This window comes from Miniopterus natalensis, chromosome 1 (assembly GCF_054644295.1).
Source record: "Miniopterus natalensis isolate mMinNat1 chromosome 1, mMinNat1.hap1, whole genome shotgun sequence".
NCBI classification, from domain to species: Eukaryota; Metazoa; Chordata; class Mammalia; order Chiroptera; family Miniopteridae; genus Miniopterus; species Miniopterus natalensis.
The window spans coordinates 102,478,951-102,501,628 of record NC_142081.1 but is presented as its reverse complement, the minus strand read 5'-3'; the positions used below and the strand labels follow the sequence as shown (position 1 = coordinate 102,501,628).

Below are 22,678 nucleotides of genomic sequence, written 5' to 3'. Positions count from 1 at the left end.
GACTGATATTAATTTAACTTATAAAATTTTCAAGTTATAAATTATCAACTGCATTTGTCTATTGATTGTATTACTTCTCAAAATGATTCTTTTTAGACCCAAAGTATTATCAGAAAACACTGGTTTATTCACATGCACAAGAAAAATCAGGGAATAAAGGAAATAAAAACTCATGTTTTGATAAAATGGTGGGATTAAACACCCACATTTTGCTTCTTCCCATTTTTAGATGCTGTGCAATTTAAATACGCCAAAAGCACTGCCAGCAGAAAAACTCTTAGATTCAGATTCACTTTGTTGATAGGAGATTTTAAGTCATTTAAAAAACTGGGCCTGGCTGGTGTGGCTCAGCGGTTAAAGCACTGTCCCACATACCCTAAGGTCTCAGGTTCCATTCCTCGTCAAGGGCACACACCTGGGTTGCAGGTTCGATCCCTGGTCCGATCGGGAGGCAACCAATTAATGTGTCTCTCTCACACTGATGTTTCTCTCTCTCTCTCTCTCTCTTTCTCCCCCCTCTCCCTCTCCTTCTCCCTCTCCCTCTCTCTTCTCTCCTCCCCCTTCTCTAAAAATCAATGGGGGGAAAAAATATCTCCTTGGGTAAGAATAAAACAAAAACAAACAAAAAACACTAGGCAGGTAGTGTTTTGGACTGAATTTAGCTATAATTAATCATCACCGTCTCTGAACTTTTCTGGTAAGTTATACTTTGAATAGGGAAGGAAACCATAAGATACGAGATAATTCAGAGGATATTTAACTATTAAGGAATGTAAATCACCACATTTTTTTAAAAGTGCTAGAAAATGAAAATGTGCTTCTCTATCTAAAATTAACCTAAGGAGCCCGGACGGGCGTGGCCCAGCTGTTGAGCATCAACCTAGGATCCAGGAGATGTCAGTTCAATTTCTGGCCAGGGCACATGCCCAGGTTGCAGGCTCAATCCCCAGTTGGGGACATGCAGGAGGCAGATGATCAATGACAGCCCTTTCATCATTGGTGTTTTTCTCTCTCTCTCTCCCCCCCTTCCCTCCTCTCTCTGAAATCAATAAAGATATATTAAAAAAAAAAAAATTAAACCTAAGGAAAAATATTTTTAAGTTCCTCATCTTTTCTGGAGGGCTGATACTTACGTGACCTAGTACTTTCTATAAAAGGAAAAAAGCAAAAAAAAAAAAAAAATTTACAAATCAACAGCAATTTAAAAAAAAAAAAAATTCTACCCTAGCCCTGGCCAGGTGGCTCAGCTGACTGGAGCGTTGTCCTGTGCACCAAAAGGTTGCAGGCTCGATCCCTGGTGAGGGCATGAAGGGGAGGCAACAGATCGATGTTTCTCTCACTCTCTTTTTCCCCTTCCCCTCTCTCTAAAATCAATGAAAACATATCCTCAGGTGAAGATTTTAAAAAATTAAAAGCAAAACAAAATAAAAAACTACCCTAGAATAAGCATATTACAAATCTCAAATTTCCAAACTAAAAAAAAAAAAATTACAAATACTGATCTTTAATGAACACTTAAATTCTAAAAATATAAACAATAAAACCACAACAATATACAATAAGTATATGTGCTGCTACCTTTCCACTGAAGTTGGATGTTGTTTTCATATAGTCTTCTGCTTTCTGCAGACAAACAAGTACTTTTTCAATATCTAAGGAGAATAAAAAAGGAAAGGAGTGGCAATCAAGATGCAATTAACAATTATACAACTATGCAGAAAACAAGACAGTGTTTATAAAATAGGAAGTGTTCAAGAAAAGTAAATAGTTATTTCATGTTTGTTTTCAGCATATGTAAATAAGGATGTTTTGGTCAGCTTGTTGGCGCAATAGCTTTTATTAATTCCATCTTGCCCCTCATAATATGAAAGGCACTTTGTTCATATTCTAAGTTCCCATATATATTTGGGCCTGTTTCTAAATTCTTTATACTTCCTCTATTTTTTTATTATCCTAATCTGGCAGTTAAGCTAGGTTCCCTTAAATAGTTACAAAAGCCTAACATATGTAGCCACACTATAGTACTTACAGAATTAAAATGCATGAATGCTGATATTTCTAGACACACTCCAGGTTCTGAGTCTGAGGGTAAATAACTCAACTCCTTTAAGCCTTGTACCAAAGACTATCTCAAGGTCATTAACCACTTCAAAAATTTACGGGTAGAGTCCTGGCCAGTATGGCTCAGTCGGTAGGAGCAGTGTCCCGTCCACTGAAAAGTCCTGGGTTTGATTCCCAGTCAGGGCACATGCCTAAATTGTGGGTTCAGACCCAGTCCTGGTCAGGTGCATGTGGGAGGTGGCTGATGGATGCTCCTCTCTCACATCGTTTCTCTCTCTCCCCCCCCTTCTCAATCTCCCTCCCCCTCTCCCTAAAAGTCAATGAAAATGTCCTCAGGTAAGGATTACAAAAAACAATTCAGGGGAAATGGAGAATATTCTAAAGTTGAAAGGCAATTAAAGTAGGTCAAGAGATTGAACTACATGTTACTAGGGATAAAACGCCATTTTAGAGTAGGAAGCCAGGAATACCACATGGATAGAACACTGACAGGTCAAATGTTTTTAAGTATAGAATTACCTGCTCACATATTACTTTCTCAGAGATAATTTTTATAGTTTTAAAAAAGGAAATAAAAATGGACAAAATTTGTACTATGCAGACATACCTTTACTTTCAAATTTTTCATCCACTTTGACATTGCCAGAGAATCCACTTTCTATAAGACAGTGTTCAATGAGAGCTGATCCATAGGCTACAAAAGCAGAGGGTATTATTTTTAGTATTTTCCTATAAAATTTAACATTGAAAATATAATACAAATTTATATCCAATATAGGTGATCTACTCAATTACAGTAGCTAGTGAAAATAACAATTAGTTTACTTATTTTGAAATGTTATTAGAAATGACAATTCAAGTACTTAATTGAAATTTGAAACTACAAAATTGTAAGTCAGTGCGAAAGTTATAGGAATCTAATGAAATTTAGCTACACATAAAAAGGATTATAAACTAGGAATGTAAGGTTGGTTTAGCATCCAAAGATTGGCCAATGTAATATACCATATTAATAAGGAAAAAATTTAAAAAATCCAAACTTACAAATTTTATGCATGCTATACTAATCGTTGGAAAATTCTAAAGATAACTTTTTAATGAATTCTAATTTCGGTCATGTTAACTAATAATATGAGAGAAAGAGTTAATTCCCTAATGCTCAGTAATCACGGGTACCTGCCTGCTCATATGTCCTTTTCAGATTCCTTATTATAGGGGTAAGTAATGATTTTCTCAAGCATGAAAGTTCTTGGATTTTCTTTACCCTGTTATCAAAAGTACCTGTCATCCTGGGATGCCCTGACACCCACTAATAAAATTCAAATTCAAAAACAAAAACAAAACACACAAAAAACTAAGTGGTTATTAAACCGAAGATTCACATTGGGGAAAAAAAAAGATTTCTTAGAATACTATAGTTATCACTAAAGTGCTAAATAACATACTATTAGTTAACATAACTGTACTGCTTTTAAATAAAATCTAACAGATAAAGGTCAAACTTCATGCGGTATGACAAATTTCTCTCTCCTTAAAAACAAACATCATTTACACAAAAGATCATTTTAAACTCCTTTCTACAGTTATCAAGAAGTCCTAATTTTCTACTAGAACTATAGAAGACTTAAATATATTCCTGAAAACTATACTATCTTGCAAACATTTCATTGCTCTGTGTAGGATTACTCACGAAGTAATGGGTTAAGGACTCTCTTTAGTAGTTCACCCCTAGGTGCCTTGGTTATTATTTCAGTCAGTCTGTAAAACAAAATTGACATACCTCTTACTATCTTATATTTAATAATCCTTACAGCAATATTTATATTCATAATACTTTCATACATCAATTTGCCTGATCTTCAACTATTCTATTTATTCAAGGTTGGTAAGTTGTTAAACAGCAGACTGGGACCTAAAACCAGGTGTTTTAAGAAAAATCAATATATATATTTTTTTAATCCTCACCTGAGGATATTTTCTCCATTGCTTTTTAGTGAGTGGAAGGCAGAGAGAGAGAAACACCGATGTGAGAGAGATACATCAGCTGGGTGCCTCCTGCAAGTGCCCCGACCTGGGCCAGGGATCAAGCCTACAACCAAGGTATGTGCCTTGGCCTGAATTGAATCCGGGACCCTTTAGTCCGCAGGTTGACGCTCTAACCACTGAGCCAAACCGGCTAGGGCTCAATACTTTTTCAACTAAGTCATATTGCTTATCATCAATGTGCTCATATATGATATGAAAGAGACATTTTTATATAACAGTTAAATGTTAACACCTGAAATGGCTTTACCTAATTAAGCATTTAATAAGAACTCAGATGCTGTGGGCTTTTGTAGTCCCCAGATTAGCAGTGAACGTGTTAGAAATGTAAATCCTGGGCCCCACACCAGATCCAGTGATTCAGAAATCTGTTTTATCAAGCCCTCCAAACAATTCCAATGCATGCTAAACTTTGAGAACCACTGCTATAGCCTTTGGTCAGCAAAGCCTTCAGCCAGAAAAGAACAGCTACAATTAGCCCCATACCCCATCCTGCTTCCTTTTCTTAGCTAAACCAGAATTTCTCTTTTTGTATTCTGCCCAAGATACCCATCTTTCTTAATCACAGAAAAGCTGGTAAGTCCCCTGACTTTACCAATAAATCATAAACATCTGAAATAACACCAAATTTAGATTAAAAAGACATACACCTGCTATGCTCAAGTAAGGCTTAATTGCTTACATGCACATTTATGTAGTTCAAGCAATCCAAACTCAATTGTTTTATGCAAGTAAACAAAGTATTTTCTTATGACAGTTCTTTCATATTCTTACATATGGCCTATTTTACCTTTTAATACAATATGAAATGAGTTTATAAACAAAACATGTTACCTCTCCAAGGTAAGCAAAGGTTCAACAGCTCTAGCGTGATCAACTGGGTAGTGTTCACGAACAGCAAATTTAACATCGTCTGATTCATCAGTTCGAAATCTTAGGATATTTAAAATTAGGTATTCATAATCTGTAAGAACAATGTTCCCCTGAAATAGAATAAAAAATAATTTAATGCTTTTCCCAAATCATTCTTGAAACTTAAAAATTGAGAAAGAAAATGTAGGCTCTTTAAAAACCTAATCTAGGCTATAGAAATGAAGTTACAGAAAGCATTTGACCTTGATGAGCGCCAGCTGAACTTACTGCTGCACTTTCATGAGGCAGGTCTACATACACTGTATCTTATTAAGAAAAACAGATACATATTTCAGAAGCCAAGCAATATCAGAGATATTGTTAATTCAGTCCCAGACCACTACAATAAAGTAGTAGAGTGAGCTGCAATCTTTTTGCTGGTGGAAGGTCTTGCTTTCAAGTTGCAAAAAAACCTGGTATCTGTGAAGTGCAACAAAACAAAGTGCTATATCAACTGCCTGTCACATGTGCCCCAACTGGGGATTGAACCTGCAACCCGGGTATGTGCCCTGACTGAAAATCAAACCCACCACCTTTTTGTTTCCAGGAAGACCCTCCAACCAAGCTACACCAGCCAGGGCGAATTGTGTCTTTTAATAGCAGTAGTTATGTGGCAATAAAGACAGTGATACCCTTCGTCCAAGTAATTTCACACTTGGTAATGTTGCCTAATGTAATAGCTCAATAAAACAAAAAACTATATGCTTAAAGGTATTCACTGCAGTTACTTACAATAAAAAAAAGAAACAGCCTAAATGTAAAAATTGGGAAAACTGTTAAATAAATTGTGATATACACCATTAGCTGTTAACTTATGAATACTGTGTTAAAAAAGTAAGAAACTATATTGTTAGGTAAAAAATAGCAAGACAAAACAATTCTGTATCCTTGGAAGTAGAAGGCAAATATAGAGAAAAATTAAAATTTATTAAAGAGTTAGAATTAAAAGGACCTTTTAAAATTTAATATTGTTACATAATCTTTCCAACCAAAAGAACCTAAAGAAAATAAAACTGCCCAAAGGATACAACCTTTCAAATTGATTACAGTGAATGCAGGCATTATTGCATAATTAAAAGAAGCATCCATGAAAATAGTCATAAATGCCTTAGCAACTAATTAGAAGTTGGTCACAGAAGATGGTAAAGTAGGCCCAATCTCTTGAGGAATGACAGTTTACAAGATAAATGGCTTCAGTAGATGGGAACACCATTCACTTGAGATAAAGATAACTAGAAGTTACTAGGTGTTGAAAGAGTGGTACATACCTACTGCTAAAGGATCTGACTTCAAAGCAACCATGCATTTTAAATTTTAAACATTTATTTAACTTAAAGAACAAAAAGTTAACTGGAGAAGGAAAGCAAAGGTCTAGGAGAGAAGTCCATACAGTGTCTTGTTCAGGAAGATGTGACTTGAAAAACAGACCTGGCTATAGAACCTAGCACATAGAAGGTGCTCAATAAATGTCTATTGAATCCAATTGTGCAGTTATCCAGAACATCTGAAAGATTCTGGCAAGGCAGTTACTTCCCTGAAAGGGTGTTCCTTAAACCAAGGTTTCCTAAAAGTGTTCTATAAGATGGTTCCCCCTACTCCCATCAAAAAAAATAAATAAAAAGATTTCTGGCCCAGCCAGCATGGCTCAGCTGTTGAGCATCAGCCTATGATCCAGGAGATCAAGGTTCGATTCCCGGTCAGTGCACATGCCTGGGTTGCAGGCTCAAATTTTTGACTATGGGACTCATTTTTCTAGGCACATCTATTACCTTATGGAAGTGGTGTCCAAGGAAAGTATTTTGGGAAATAACTGTGCTTGACTGAGATGTACACAATAAAGTACTTTCTGATCGCAACTTACTCTCTTCAGTCTTTTCTACTGGAACCTCCTTATTACAAATTAATAAATTAACGTTCTGAAATGAATTTGAGTAACAATAGCCTCTTTACCCAAGGCCTGGTCCATTCTAGATAAACCATACATCAAAATTCCAGACATGAAAGCTAGAAGATCAAACCCTAGTATAGACACCAGAAGAGCAATCTTCAGGATCAACTCTAACCATCAACCGACCTACCTCTCTTGGTATCACAGTGAGTATGAAAACTCCCAAGCACATACTTTCACATATAAATACTTAATATCTATTCCAAACTCATCACCGACTGGACGATTGGAACCTAGACTGTACGAATGCCAATTGCTCAGGGACTTCAAAATAGAAAGGTCTTAAATGCAATGGGGCATCCCAAACTCAATCCTGGAACACAAAAAGGGCTTAACTAGAAAAACTGGTGAAATCCAAATAAAGTCTGTAATGTAATTAATACTAATGTACCAATGTTAATTTCTTAGTTTTGACAAATGTACCATTGTTATTGAAGATGTTAACATTAAGAACTAAATGGCCCGGCCGGGCATGGCTCAGCGGTTAAGCTTCAACCTAGGATCCAGGCGATCAGGGTTCGATTCCCGGTCAGGGCACATGCCCGGGCTGCCGGCTGCAGCCGATCAATGACTCTCTCATCATTGATGTTTCTAGCTCTCTCTCTCCCTCTCCTTTCCTCTCTCTGAAATCAATAAAGATATATTTTTTAAAAAAACCAAAAAACTAAATGAAGGGTATACAGGAACTTCCTGTATTATCTTTGCAACTTTTCTATAAATCTAAAATTATTACAAGATAAAAAGGTTGTTTAGATTTTTAAAATAACAAAGATTACACAAATTTATTCATGCTATGGAAAGAATTTTTAGATATTAAGTGCTAAGTTTAATTTGAAAAAGGAAAACCCCAGAAAGGCCCATGCCTGACATATAAGCCTAAACTTAGAATGCAAGCATAAGTAGTTCCCCCTTATCCGCAGGCGGTAAGTTCCAAGACTCTTAGTGGATGCCTGAAACTTCGGACAGTACTATACTCTACATTTACTGTTTTTTTCCTATACACACATACATTTTCACTTAAAGGAAGCATTTTTAAGACTTCTCTCTGGCATATGTGAATTGTCAGCAGCATCACTATTATTGTGCTTTGGGGCTATTAAGTAAAATAGGGTACTTGGACAGAAGCCCTGTGATACACGACAGTCAATCTGATAACAGAGATGGCTACATATACAGCATGAATACTTAGGACAAAGGAATGATTCACATTTGGGGGCGAGATGACAGAATGGGAAGGCACACACGATTTCATCATGCTGCTTAGACTGGTGTGTAATTTAAAACTTATACATTTTTTCTGGAATTTTCCATTTAATATTTTCAGACCATGGTTGACCATGGGTAACAGAAACCAAGGAATGCAAAACAGCAGATAAGAGGTAACTACTATATTGACCTAAACCTAAGGCATGCTTGCAATTAGTTAAATTCGAAAGATTTTAACCTCAAATGAAAATTTTTTTCATTTTTTTGTTGGGGGGAATGGGGCAGGGCAAAAAAAGGGGACCATAAATAGGACACTAGACATGCTGCATTTGTATAAGGAATTGGTAGTAGTAGTAAGTAGTAAGTAGAAGTAGTAAGACCTTCAATTTTAATTCTAAGTAATTATATACTGAGAATATATTCATGTACTACTAGATAATCCCAAACACTGTCCTACTGAGAAATAGAAAAACTGAACAAAATATACAAAGCATGCCTTTCAAATAATAAAAAAATGCAAACTAGGCAGTAAACATTTACAGGACCAAAATCTAAGAGAAGAAAACTCAGGAAGGTGAGCCCCACACTTGGGGGTACTTTCCCCCTAGGATCATTTGTCTAAATTTTTAGAGACTCACAGGACAACTAAGCTGAATAAAAATTGGAGTTCAGGGCCCAAATGAAAAGTACCACGGGTGGTGGTGGTGAAGGATATCCTGGTAAGTCCAGCTATAAGTAGTGACCTCAAAAGTATACATCCCAGAGGAAGCAGTGAACTGGAAATATACCCACTTTCTCCAGGCCAACTTCTAATCATTTCAGTTCCTGACTGAAGCAAGGTTATCTGGGATTACTTGAGCCCTTAGCTACCTGTCAAAAGCAAACAAATACCTTCTTTAAATGAACACAACATTATTCCAGGTCTCACAGTATATTTTTCCTACTCAGCGTCTGCACACAATAAAATAACCAGGCATGTCAAGAGACAAGACAATGTAATTAAAATCAAAGGAACAACAGACCATAAAAACAGATACTCAGAACTCATAGGTATAGACGACAAAATGGTGCTGACCAAAGGGGAAAGGTAGGGGGAGGGCAAAGTGGTAAAGGAGGTCAAATAGACATGGTGATGGGAGAAAACTAGACTTTGGATGGGAAGCACGCAATAGAGTACACGAATGTTGAATTATAATCTTGTACATCTGAAAATTATATATTATTAACTAATGCTGCCCCAATAAATTTAAGAAAACAGACACTTAGAGGTGTCAGATAATAGAGCAATTCCAAATGATGCCATGTGATTCTTGTCTGATAGTAATAAATTAGTGAATTGGAAGGCAGGTCAAAAGAAAATATGGTTGAATTTCCCAAAACTGATTAAAAACAGCTAGTCACAGACTCTAGAAGCACCATGCCCCAGTAAGATAATTACAAAGAAACACTCAACTAGGCACATCATAGCAAAACTGCTAAAAACCAAGGACAAAAATGTTAAAGCATCCAGACAAAAGGGCCAGGCAACCTTCAAAGCAACAATATGTATGACACTAATTTTAACAGAAACAATGGTGGCCAGAAGACAATATATTATTTTTGTAACTGTCAAAAATTTATCTAGTTAATGGCAAAACTGGTCTTAAGAGAAATGAAGTAAGTAAAGTATTTATAGTGGCTAAGAGAAGAATATCGTATAAGATTGTCAATTTAGGGTAATAAAACTGTAACCTTCGGATGTATTTTTTTCTCTGGACAGATATAATCTGAATCTCTACTGAATGAGATTTTCAGTTCAATGGTATCAGTTTTGCATTGGTATCAGTTTTTTACATGTTAAAGTCTACCTTTATAGAGTTGTAAAAAGGCCTAACAATATAAATAGCAAATCAAAAATACACATCCCTAGAGGAAAAAGTAATCCTCAGGAGTGCATGCTAGACAATACCCAGCAGTATACTACAGTGACATTTTGTCTTTTTTGTCTCTTTTCAAATTTTGGATAATTTTTAACTGTCCCCTCTCATAATCATAACATCTTAAAATGATTCTTGATTACATGTATATACACACACAAGCTACTTTCATTGTTTCTTGGCTTGATTTATTTACATTGGTGCAGCAAGAAATGTTAATTAACATACATAAATCTTCCTGCACTGCAGTCAGAAAATCTAGAGCCACATGGTATTAAGCAATTACTAAAGCCATAATAATCACTGCTGCCTGGAGAATTCTAAAAATTTGGGATTTTATTTTCAAAAGTTTCTATTATTCCAGAGATTTAAAAATTATTTGCCCTCAATTCAAAGTTATAAAGCCAAACAACAAAAAAATTATCACTACCGGTTTTGTCTCTTGCAAATGTAGCTTTAATGTAGGTAAATTCCTATAAGTGTAGGTAAACTCCTCTATTCAAGTCACTCAAATAAGCAGAAAGTGACCTTATGACCTGTAGGCTAGGATCCTACATGCCACAGAACAGGTACCAGAGCAGGTCGTCAGGAAGACTTTGTGAACAGTGGTTCTACATAAAAGTATAACCTTTATTCTTTAATGATGAGCTCATCATACCTAAGATTTTATTCTCAAATATGACACTATAGGTATGACGCTGGTTGCATAATTTGCCTAATTATATCCTCGTAAAAGGACAAATTCTTATTGAATTTTCGTAAATATACATATTTCCATTAGCAGTAAAACAAAACAAAACAAACAAAAAAAATCTTAGTAAAAGGCATTTGTTCCTAAATTCTAAGCAATCAATGAGAGCAAACTACTATTTAAAGAATGTCACTTCAACTTGTAAAAATGCAGCCTATTAAATTAAAGGTCAAAGAAAAGTAAAGGGCTTTATCATATAACCATCATAAAAATAATGGCAACAATATTCTGAAACAAATAATCACAATTAGATTCTTTCTAGTTTATTCAGTCCTGGGTAATTAATCTACTTTCCTAGACCATAGGTTAGCACTCTATTTTCATGAAAGCATCTGCTTCTAGATTAAAAAGAATCTCTCAAATCCTAGTCCAGTACCCTGATACAGTCTGGCATCTGTCTAAGCAGTATCAGCTCAGACAATATGAGTCTACTGAGCAGGAGTCAGCAAACTTTTTCTGTAAAAGGCAAGAGTAAACTATTTTAGGGTTTGTGCAATACATATGGTCTCTGTTGCTTTTTTTTAAAGAGCCCCTTTAAAACATAAAAAACATTCTTAAGTTCAAAGGCTTTACGAAAACAGGCCACAAGCTATAGTTTATCAACTCCTGTTTAAGAGTATCTGGTATGTCCTTCCACTAAGGTTCTGAGACTGCCTTCTTTGTTGAAAATCAGTTTATAATGACAAATGACAGAGATGAAGCAGATTAGTAATTGCCAGGAGAGAGGGATGGTGGCAAGAAGAAGAATGGGTGTTACAGGGGTATCACAAGGAAGAGCTCTGTGGCAATGGAAGAATTCTACATCTAGTGCTGTGGTGGTTACATGAATGTACAAATGTGGTAAAATGCATAGAACTATATGCATACATTGTTCCAACATCAATTTTCTGACTTTGATATTATACTATAATTATGTAAGATGTAACAACTGAGGGTAACTGAGTGTAGGCTATACCAGAATTCTCTGTTCTATCTCTGCAACTTTCTATTATTTCAAAACTAAACTTTTTTTTTTTAATCTTAAAAGAGGCTATCATACAAATTTTAAAAATTAACCACCACCTGAAATCACATACAAAATCAACTCCAGGTGGGCAGCAGCTCCAGCTGCCGTTGCCTACAGGGAAACGGCAGAAATATGGTTAAGGGAATCACTGGCAAAGAGAAGCACATAGACAGTTACACAAGTGCAAGGATCAGCAGCTGGTCTCCCTGCCCCTGTACCACACCCAGGTCAGTAATTAATACAGGTATGTTCGTTGTGTGATAGTTCACTAAACTGTACACTTATCATGTGATACCTCTAATAAAAAGCTTAAAATTACTGTGAACATGCTGTAAAAACACCCATAAAAAGAACTAAAAACACTTACCTCCACATTATTTTAAAAATAATAAAATGTTATTTTATTTTAATAATAAAATGGCATTCTATTATTTGGGTCTCCCTTAATTATGTTACCTAACTCTTATTCAAAGACATTTAAGTTCAAGTTTTAACTGTAATAAACACTATGTTTCATTTGCTTATGATGAATTACCAGAAGTGAAATTCCTGGGTCAAAGGTCATGCAAATAAACATTAAAAATCATGTTACAGCCTGGCCACAGTGGCTCAGCGGTTGAGCATCGACCAATGATACAGGAAATCAAGATTTGATTCCCAGTCAGCACGTCCTGATTGTGGGTTTGATTCCCGGTAGGGGGCGTGCAGAAGGCAGTAGAGATCAATGACTCGTCACTGATGCTTCTCTCTCTCCCTCTCCCTCTCCCTTCTCTCTGAAATCAATAAAGATATATTAAAAAAAAAAAATCATGTTATATACTGTCAAATAATCTTCTGAAAATGTTATCTACCCTTGTTCCTCTACATTCTTGTTAATACTGGTAACTGTCAAACTTTCTGATTGCTTATATACATATTGACTGAGAAGAGAAAGGGGAAAAATACCTTGTTCTTATTTTTCAATAATTCATGAATTTAGACATGTATTCATGCTTTTATAAACCATTTATATTTATTCTCTTTTGAATTGTACAATTAAGCACTTTGTCCATCTTTCCATTTAAGGGCTTTATGAAAATGACATATTAGGGCTATGTGCATCTTATTTACGGTACAAGTTAAAATATCTTTCCCCAGTTTTTCATCTTCCAATACAGCTCACAGTGTTTTCTGCCTTACACAGTTCTAAGATTAAGTAGTCCTATTAGTATTTGTTTTTACTGTTAGAAGTCTTTTTCATGCCAAATTCAGCAATGTCAATCCATATTTTTACCTAGTACTTCTATGGCTTCACTTTTTATATTGAAAAAATTTTTTTAAATCATTGTGGTTTGGCTGAATGATGTCTGCACCCCTTCCAGGTGGTTAACAGCACTTTCCTGAAAACTTTGCTGATACATTCTACACAACAAATCTGCTAAACAGCATGAGAAAGTGACTTCTGTGGTTCCTTGTTAACATACGTATGGCACTTAAGAACACAAATTTGTTCAAAGCTATACAAGCTATGGAATTTTTCATGTTGCTCCTCTAGGCATTAACATTCAAAGAAAGCTTGCTGAAGCTTGGGGCTCGAATAGTAGTCTCTATTAGTAATGTTCCCCAACCTTGACACGGAACATAAATACTTCTAAGAAAGGCTTTGTATATAATTGTTCTTAGAAGACGTCTGGTTTGCATGCTCCATGAAATGTTAGTTTTAGGGAGTGAAGGGAGTAGTTATGATGGGATTCTTGGGCCCGTAGAAAGCCCTGCAATATACTCATCACTTGGTCGCCTGTCATTTCCAGTTTTCTGAAACATAAAATTGTACCTAGATATCTTATCCCTTGTAACATATTGCTTCTAACACACTTCTCAGTAATTTCTGTCTTCTGAAATAGTAGTCCCTCAGTCTTTGTGTGTTAACAACATGTCTGTTGACTTCCATGAGCAATTAGTATTCTTTTCTGGTTGTTTTCTCTTTGTCTTTGGTGTTTGCCAGTTTCATTAAACTGGGTCTAATATTTCTATTCAAAGACCCTATTTGCATTTTTTGCTCACCACCCCACATGAGCATGACATAGAACTTAAATTAGACTCATGATCCTGAAGTTAATATGTTTACAAAAAAATAAAGAAAACAATACTCTTGATATTATTTCAAGTACACGTCTTTCTCCTGAAACTCTAAAGAGTTGAAAATATTATCATACAAAGGAAACATAAGAGTGGTTAGGTCTTATGCTTCATCAGTTACAATCCTGACAGTTGGGTTTTCTTTTTTTGTAATGAAAGTGTCTGACTTAAGCTTTCATTGCAGAGGCATCTACTTCAAAAAAGCATCCACTTCAAAGATGGCTATCTGGAAATAACACATTGCCAGACACAAGATTAAATCAAGAGCTAGGTCATCTCCCCACTGAGGATCCTTTGTTTTAGAGACCTTGGTTGATTTTAATAACTGACCACTGGACCACTTGTTTTCTCTCTTCCTGCATTTTAAACTTCTGCTCTTATATATTTAAATTTTGATGCATATGAAATTTATTTTGCTGTAATTACCTCATGAAACATTTCCAAGATAGAATTTGGTGATCAATGAAATAAGTGAGAGGCAAGAAGCAAGAATGGTGAAGGCATCAGTATTCTTCCTCTTAGGACTGATGACACTATAAAAACATGGCAACGTCCCTAAGTCTTAACTGCTGTCTTATTTACGACACAACTATCTATTTTCTGGTTGCACCACACTAGTCCTGAAATGTAAAGTTACAGATAATGTCTTCAATTCTTAGATCTTCATCTCCTACATTCATAATGCCATTTTAAATAGCCGAGGTCTGCCTAAATTCTTATCTCCAAATAAAATGAAGGTTATTAACTGGAAAATTATATTTAACTTGTTTGGCACTTATTATCCTAGTGTATCAATAGTAGACTTTGATACAGAAAACAATGTTTCCCGCCCATGTGTTAAAGCACTATTACATGAACAATTAGCAATACAATGATGAATTCTCCCTTACCCCATGCCCCAAATTTAACTTACCCTATCATAGAGCTCAATGATTAAGTGATAAGCAGCTTCATCACTTCCAAATTGAAAATCTACAATTCTATCCACACCAAGCTGTTTTGCACTGACTAATCTCCGACTCTTCAAATGTTTTCGGCACTAGCAAGAAACAGAAGAAAAATGCATTTATGTAATAAAGTGAATTCCTAATCATTTGGTATTGGTTTATAAATAAGTTTTTTCTTTTCATTATCATCAGGAATTAAAAGTAGCAAATAAAACAGTATAAAATAAAAGCTTGCAAATAACCAGAGGAAAACACTTTGGTTCAGACAACTCTGACTGCTAACTCTGTACCAGTATTTTATATTCAATTTTTAAGTAGACAATGATAGATCTATAGTGAAATTTACTTTGTTGCTTTATACCACTGCTAAATCCCTTGTTCTCACCCTGATGACCTCACTCAAAGCCATAACCTTTTTTTTAAAGTCTCTTTCTACTCTAATCGTTTAAGTATCCCAAATTTCCTTTTGTGTGCTTGTGTTCAAAATTAATAGTTTCCACTAATCTTCCATTTCAAATACAAATTCTGAACCACGAACTTACTGATATTCTGTAAATTAGTTATCCAACTTACTCACATATAACTACCCTCCACTGCCACAAACTTAATTGATATAACCCAAGTAGAATTTTTCTGGTACTATCTCCAAACTTTTGATCAACCTAGCTCAAATCCAAATGTAGTAATGCCTATTAGTTACCAAATTCCCTTCCTTATACCCCTAGTCATAAAGTTCTTTTTCTTATTTTCAATTAAAATAAAATTAGCATGTTAAACCCGAATACAAATTACTTGGTAAATACCATTTGTTTTAGATTACTTGTACCATCCTTTAGCACAAATACAGTGTATGACATGGAACAGAAACAAGACTACTCTGTGGCCCCTACAAAAAATCTTACAATTGTATCTAATTTTTGAATTTAAAAGACCCTTCAGTCAGTCAAGACCAGTAAGAAAGAATGCTTTCTTTTCTTCATGACTCAAATTCAACACAAATTTTAGAGAAGTTAATCTAAAACCACCTTAAAAAAAAAAAAAGAAATATACAAAGTCATTCTTAGAATGAATATCAACTCTTTCACAACTAAGAAATTCTTCTCCAGACTTTATAGTTCAAATTGACTAAAATTTTCATTTTATGTACTTATATATCCAGGCAGATAGATATAAGACTTTTCAAACTTCATAGAATAAACAACCCCCCCTCCTAAATTCAATAGCTCTGATTTAAGAGTAACCTATATGGATTTTGATTTAAATGATGACCTACATATAGGGCTATCTTTAAATCCCCCAGGGGAAAAATCATAATCAAGCTTTCCAGAGTCCCGCAATAATTTTTTTATTCAAGAAATGTAGAGTTAAAATGAAGATAAAAGGCATCCTAATGGGGAACAGAAGTCAGCACTACTGGTGAAAAACAGAAGACTATTTTTCATGAGTATGTATGGACATAGAGACATATGTATATCTTTTTTGTTTATTTCCCTATTAGCAGCTTGGTGAAAACAACCTTTCACCCACTGAGCTATAGTTGACATCCCCAAATGTGAGAGCCAGAACAAATACTGTGATTTACCACATACTGGACATAGTCCTGTGCATACCATACAACAGTAACAGCTCTAAGTTATTTATAAAGTGTTTAACATTGTCTGCTCCATTGGAGGGAATTTTTCTATACATTTAGATTGACATGTATACCTAACTCACAAAATTCTAAGTTTTTTTTAGTGTTTGACCTCTCATTGATACTATAGCCTTATTTGGGGATGTTTATACAATCCCAGTACCATATATCCTATTGTTCCTTACATCATCTGCAAAACTAAAATGGTAATGTTTGTTCTTCATATCCACAGAATTGTTGACTTAAATAAAATGAAATATACATTACCCAGCTACTTTTAAAAGTGCTATACAAACATAAAGTGTCATTACTAGTAAAGATAATCTCCAAAAGAACTTTGGGTTACTATTAAATAAACTTTTAAGAATTTGATAATTTTATGACAGCCCTTGTGATCTGGGAAGCACTTACCTAACTTGCAATCCAAAACAGATTCTAAGTTGCTGGGGATAAGGCTCTTCTCTGTAAAGCCTCTAATGAAATAACACAATGCCAAAACAAATAAATTTCTGAAGGAAAGTGAGGAGGAGAGGAAGAAGGAAATTAATACATATGGATTCCTAGTATGTGTCAGGCATTGTGTTAGATGCTTTACATGTTACTTCAATTAATCCTCACCAATAACCACATGAGGAAGATACTATCCACATTTTACATTTAAAGAAACTAAGTTCCAAAAGGTTAAATAACTTTTCCAAGTTATAAAATGAGTGGCAAAATCATTAATTCAAAGTTATGTATACCTGACTCCAACATTTTTCCTCTGTAGCACATGAACTTTCAGTATATCTGTTATGTCAATAACCAAGTGAGTAACATGTCCACAATGCAGAATCTCAGTTGTAATAGTACAAACAAAAGCAAGGAGAGAAGTAAAAAGTACAAAGATATAATTATTGTTACCATATTAATGTCACTGAGTATTCTAAAATACAGATTGATAGCTCAAAAGTAAGCTGTGGAAGATAAGACTAGGAAGCGGGGGAGACAGATCATGGAAAGTCAAGGATGCTAGGATATGGGATAGTCAGAAATTAGGGAATCATAAAACATGAGATAACTAATAAAAATGATGCTTTAGAAAAAATCAATTTTGGTCTAATACAGAATTGTTTTGATATGTGAAGTGGACTATAGTTGACCGTTATAAAAGCTTGAACTAAAATACTGACTGTGGGAACAGAAAGATTTGGAGCACAATTGGGTGTGAAGGGTAATAAGGAGTAGTCAATAAACATCTACTTTATTCACTCCAGTATCCATCAACTATTCTATACTTCATCTCTACTTTATCAGTTACAGTAAAGGAAAGCCAAACAGTTTAAAACTTCAATTGTTAGTGACCAATCTCAGGGCTTTAAAATTTACTTTCAAGTAAAGTTAAAATTTACCTTCATGGCAAAACTAGACGGCATCATATTCTTAGGCCACTCAAATTCTGTTGTGTGGATTCGTATGCCAGATTCAAGTAAAAGTGTTGCTTTAAAGTCTGGTCTGTAGAAGAAAAAAAGTTTTTTTCTTTAGGGCATTTGCCAACGCTAACTCAGTGAAACAGACTAAAAGTGCAAGTAAAAAACACACACAACAATCTCATTTAATTGCAAAAGATAAAACAAGCCTTACTTTTGAAGACGAATAAGGTATGTCTTATTATCCACATCATAAACGTTGTTTACTCTCATTCCTAGCAAGCTGCAAAGAGAAAGGAAACATGTTACAAATTGTATATCATCTGAAACATAAAACTTCACGCAATTTAAAGCTGCAGGCCGAAGCAGAGCCCACGAAAGAGGGGAACTTCGGGTATCTTCGACTCTACAGGTATATGGGATATTTAGAAATTAGGGAATCCTAAAACGTGAGGAAACTAATGAAAATGATGCTTTAGAAAAAAATTAAAGTCAACTAAGGAGCAAAGTCTGAAGGCCATCAGGCTTTCAATTCAAAACTTAAGTGTAACTAAGAACAAAAGTGGTCCATCAGCCCTGGGAACACCATGCTACGCCTTGCGACTTTGAAATGACCCCCATGTGTTTTAGGAAAGGCAGTCTAGTCCACTTAACTTACTGCAAGAGAAACAAAAAAAGTAAACAAGGCCCTGGGAAATAGGACAAAGCTCACACAGCTGAGTAATAAAAAACCAGACTAGAATCCAGATCTGTCACCTCCAGCTAAAAGAGGCGAGAAGGAGTTTGGGGCGAGGAGTGTCAAAGAAACCAGGCCTCCAGTCTGGAAACCTCTGAAGCAAATGACTACTCTGGCGTCTTGGCGTCCACCTAGTGTCTCGTTTTTACTAAACATTAGCTGCCAAACCCTGGCGACTCAGGCCGTCCAAGCGAGAGCCCCGCCACAGCCGGACTCCGGACCTGCCACCGAGCAATCCGCGAGAGCAGAGGGTGGGGCACGAGGGCGCAAGGATCCCTCAGGTACCCTGCGCGCCCCGAAAGAGGTCAAGCGCTCGCCCACCACGGCCTAGTCAGGTCCACAGCGGGGAGTAAGGGGCAGCATGGGGCTGGCCTCGTTTTAAACCGTGGGGCCCCGGCTTCTATTTCCTGCACTCCCGCTTTAGCCCCGTCACCTGTCGTACATTACCTGGCATTCAGCTCCGCGAGCACCGCACGGAGGTCAATGGTGCTAAAGCGGGTCTTCATGACGACGCGAGGTCTGAGGGTCGCTCCCACAAGTTACCCCACTGCCTGCCGGACTCGACGCCCGTACTCTTCTACGCAGGCGCACCTGGCGGAGATCTACGGCCGCGCAGAAGACCCAAACTTCCTTAAAGCGAATGTGTTTCCGTCGCTTTCGGAAAGAATTTGTTTATCAAGTCGCCTTCAACTCCCTTTTCATTGTACCAGGACAATTTGAAATAGATACAAACTGCTCTATTGAAACAACATTCCTTCCTGGAAAGCTTACGGATGAATCTGGTTACCCTGTCCCCTTGTCTTTCGGGACTCGAGCCAGCCTCCATAGTGACCCCTGCTGGTCGTAACAGTTTCTGAGGGACGAGCCCTGATTTCCGCAGAGGGACCGTAGGGCTCGGCGTACAAGAGCAGTGGCTCCTTTACATTCGGTTACTTGAACGTGTAGAAATGTAAGAAGCGGAACTGTGTCATTGGCCCTGTAATTATCCTCAACAATCAAGGCGAGCCAGCCCTCAAGAGGGAGTTTCCATTGTGATACACCTTGCTCTCAGCGATGGAGCAACTATGGTTTCCTGGGGAGTTCCCTAGGGTCAGTTGACAGAGGAAGAGAAGACTCCAGAATGATGTGTAGGTAGTTCTGTATGATATCTGGGCACCACCTGAAAATGGACAGCTGCAGACTACTGCCCCTTTCTGGGACATTCCTGAAAGGCTGTGGTGAAGAGAAATCATCCCAGTGGGCAGAATTCTGAGCAGTGCACCTGGTTGTTCATTTTCCTTGGAAGGAAAAATGTGATTATGTACCAATTCATGGGCTGTGGCTGGATGGCTAGGGACTTTAAAGGAACATGATTTGAGAATTGGTGATGACGAAGTCTGGTGGGGAGGTATGTGGATAGACCTCTCCGAATGGGTAAAAAACAACAAGTGAATATATTTGTGTTCCATGTGAATATTCACCAAAGGGTAACCTCAATAGAGGAGGATTTTAATAATCAAGTTGATAGGATGGCAAACCTGTTCTGTGGATACCAGTCGGCCTCCTTCCTCAGCCACCTGGGTCATCATCCAATGGGCTCATGAACAAAGTGGTCGTAGTGGCTAAGACGGATATTATGCATGGCTTCAGCAACGTGGACTCACATTCACTAAGGCAGACCTGGCTGTAGCCCATGCTGAATGTCCAATCTGCCAACAGCAGAGACCAACACTGAGTCTTGAATATGACACATTCACCCAGAGTGATCAGCCAGCTACCTGGCGGCAGGTTGATTACATTGGATCACTTCCATCATGGAAGAGGCAGGGTTTTGTTCTTACTGCAACAGACATTTACTCTGGAAGCAGATTTGCTTTCCCTGCTGAAACTGAGACAGTCCAGTAAGCCAGGACAAGGGAATAAGGAAACTGAGATGGATTGTTAAACAGCAATTTGCAGCCACATAGCAAATCCTATCTTCCTTAATTTAAACCAAGGACATTTGAAAGTAAATGGTTTGTGTTAGATGGGCCAGGTATAGAAACTCACCGGGGCAGGAAGCTCCAGATGCCTAGCAAGGGTGGAAACTGGGAAAACAAGAACTTTGTCCCCAGCCTAACCTATCCTCCCCTAGAATATCTCTGGTCATGCAGTGCTCCTCCCTAAGGATAACATCTATGCCTCAGTTGTATTTTAGCTCCAGGCCCAGATAAGCAGCGAAACCAGACAATAGTAATCTGGACTCACGTGAAATTTTTCCTGCATGAAATCTAGAACCCACACACTACCAGCTGGCTGTAGGCAGACCTTCCAAGGGCCAGGTTCCCTTTCCAGTAATAAAACTATCATGCATAGACTTACAGACTGCCTTTTCATCATCATGATATTCTGCACAGCATAGCTTCTGATCAAGACTCACTTCATAGCAAATTAAATGCAGCAATGGGCTTAGGATCATGGAATTCAGTGGCTTTGCCATTTCTCTCACCATCCTGAAACAGCTAGCTTTATAGAATGTTAAAATGGTCTTTCAAAGATTCAGTTACAACACCAGCTAGGTGGCAATACTTTGCAGGGCTGAAGCAAAGGTCTCCAGGAGGTTCTATGTGCTCTGAATCAGCATCCACTATATGGTGCTTTTTCTCCCATAACCAATATTAATGAGTCCAGAAATCAAGGGATGGAAATGAGAATGGAACCACTTACTATTACCCTTAGTGACTCACTAGCAAAAATTTTGTTTCCTGTGCCCCGGCCTTACAATCTGCTGGGCTAGATGTCTTAGTTCTAAAGGGAGGAATGCGTCCACTCGGGGACATGATTCAGTTGAACTGGAAGTTTAGACTCCTGCCTAGTCACATTGGGCTCCTCATGGCTATGAATTAACTGCAAAGAAGGGAGTTACTGTGCTGGCTGCGTTGACTTGTTCTGATTACTAAGGAGAAATTTGACTGCTACTACACAGTGGAGGTAAGGAAGACCGTGTCTGGAATATAGTAAATCTCTTAGGGCATTTCTTAGCATTACTATGCCCTGAGATTAAAGTCAATTAAAAACTACAGCTCCATCCAGACAGGAATACTAATGGCTCAGACCCTTCAGGAATGAAGGTTTGGATAACTCCATCAGTTAAAGAAACTTGAGTAGCTGAAGTGCTTCCTAAAGACAAAGGGGATACAGAATGGGTAGTGGAGGAAGGTGGTTATAAATACCAGCTATGACCACATGACCAGCTACAAAAACAAGACTATAATTGTCATGAATATTTATTCTTTATTTTTCTCTGAATATGCTTATGTGTATATTTGTGTGTATATTTTGATATGTGTATATCAAGCAAATATCTTTGTTTTCCCCCTTCTTTTATCCTCTTATGTAACATAAGATGTAACAACTTTCTATCATAGTATTTAAGTTCTGTTCATTTTACATCATGGTATTTAAGTTATGGAATATTAAGTGCAAACATCACCCAAGAACTTTGCATCCTCTTCTGGGGAAAGGGTTAATGCATTTTTGGTTGTACACAGGATAGTTGTATCATGTTCCTTGTTTGGAAATTAAATGTAGTTTAAGAAGATGCAGATGGGTGTCTAGTTGAGATGGAGTGGACTTATCATGGTTAATTTTATTTGTCAACTTGTTCCAAACATTATTTTGTTATGTTATGTTATGATCAAACATTATTTTTACTGTTTGTTGTAGTTGTTGTTTATTTGTATATTGAACTAACACTTTAATTTGTTTTCTAAACTAGTATTTTCCATTTTTTATTGCAGTAAAATACACATTATAGAAAATGTACCATCTTAATTATTTTTAAGTGTACTGTGCATAATGTTGTACAATCACTACCTCCATAGCTCTTTTTATCTCAAAAACCTGAAACTCTATACCCATTAAACAATAACTCCAATTTCCCCTCCTCCAGCTCCTGGCAACCTCTAATCTACTGCCTGTCTCTATGACTTTGACTATTCTAAGTACCTCATATAAGTAGAATCATACAGTAC

General features: G+C 36.7%; 1 protein-coding gene across 1 annotated transcript in view; it reads right to left on the bottom strand.

Annotated features, from left to right (window-relative positions):
• Window positions 1-19,254, bottom strand: part of NEMF (nuclear export mediator factor) — a 58,232-nt gene extending 38,978 nt beyond the window's left edge. Inside the window, exons 1-8 of the mRNA XM_016201066.2 lie at window positions 19,134-19,254; window positions 18,165-18,233; window positions 17,933-18,035; window positions 14,875-15,000; window positions 4,939-5,087; window positions 3,752-3,819; window positions 2,669-2,755; window positions 1,579-1,652 (exon numbers count right to left, since the gene is read on the bottom strand). Of these exons, the coding sequence (XP_016056552.2) occupies window positions 1,579-1,652; window positions 2,669-2,755; window positions 3,752-3,819; window positions 4,939-5,087; window positions 14,875-15,000; window positions 17,933-18,035; window positions 18,165-18,233; window positions 19,134-19,192 (735 nt within the window). The 5' untranslated portion in view covers window positions 19,193-19,254. The remainder of the gene's footprint in view (window positions 1-1,578; window positions 1,653-2,668; window positions 2,756-3,751; window positions 3,820-4,938; window positions 5,088-14,874; window positions 15,001-17,932; window positions 18,036-18,164; window positions 18,234-19,133) is intronic.
• Window positions 19,255-22,678: the final 3,424 nt, after the last annotated feature.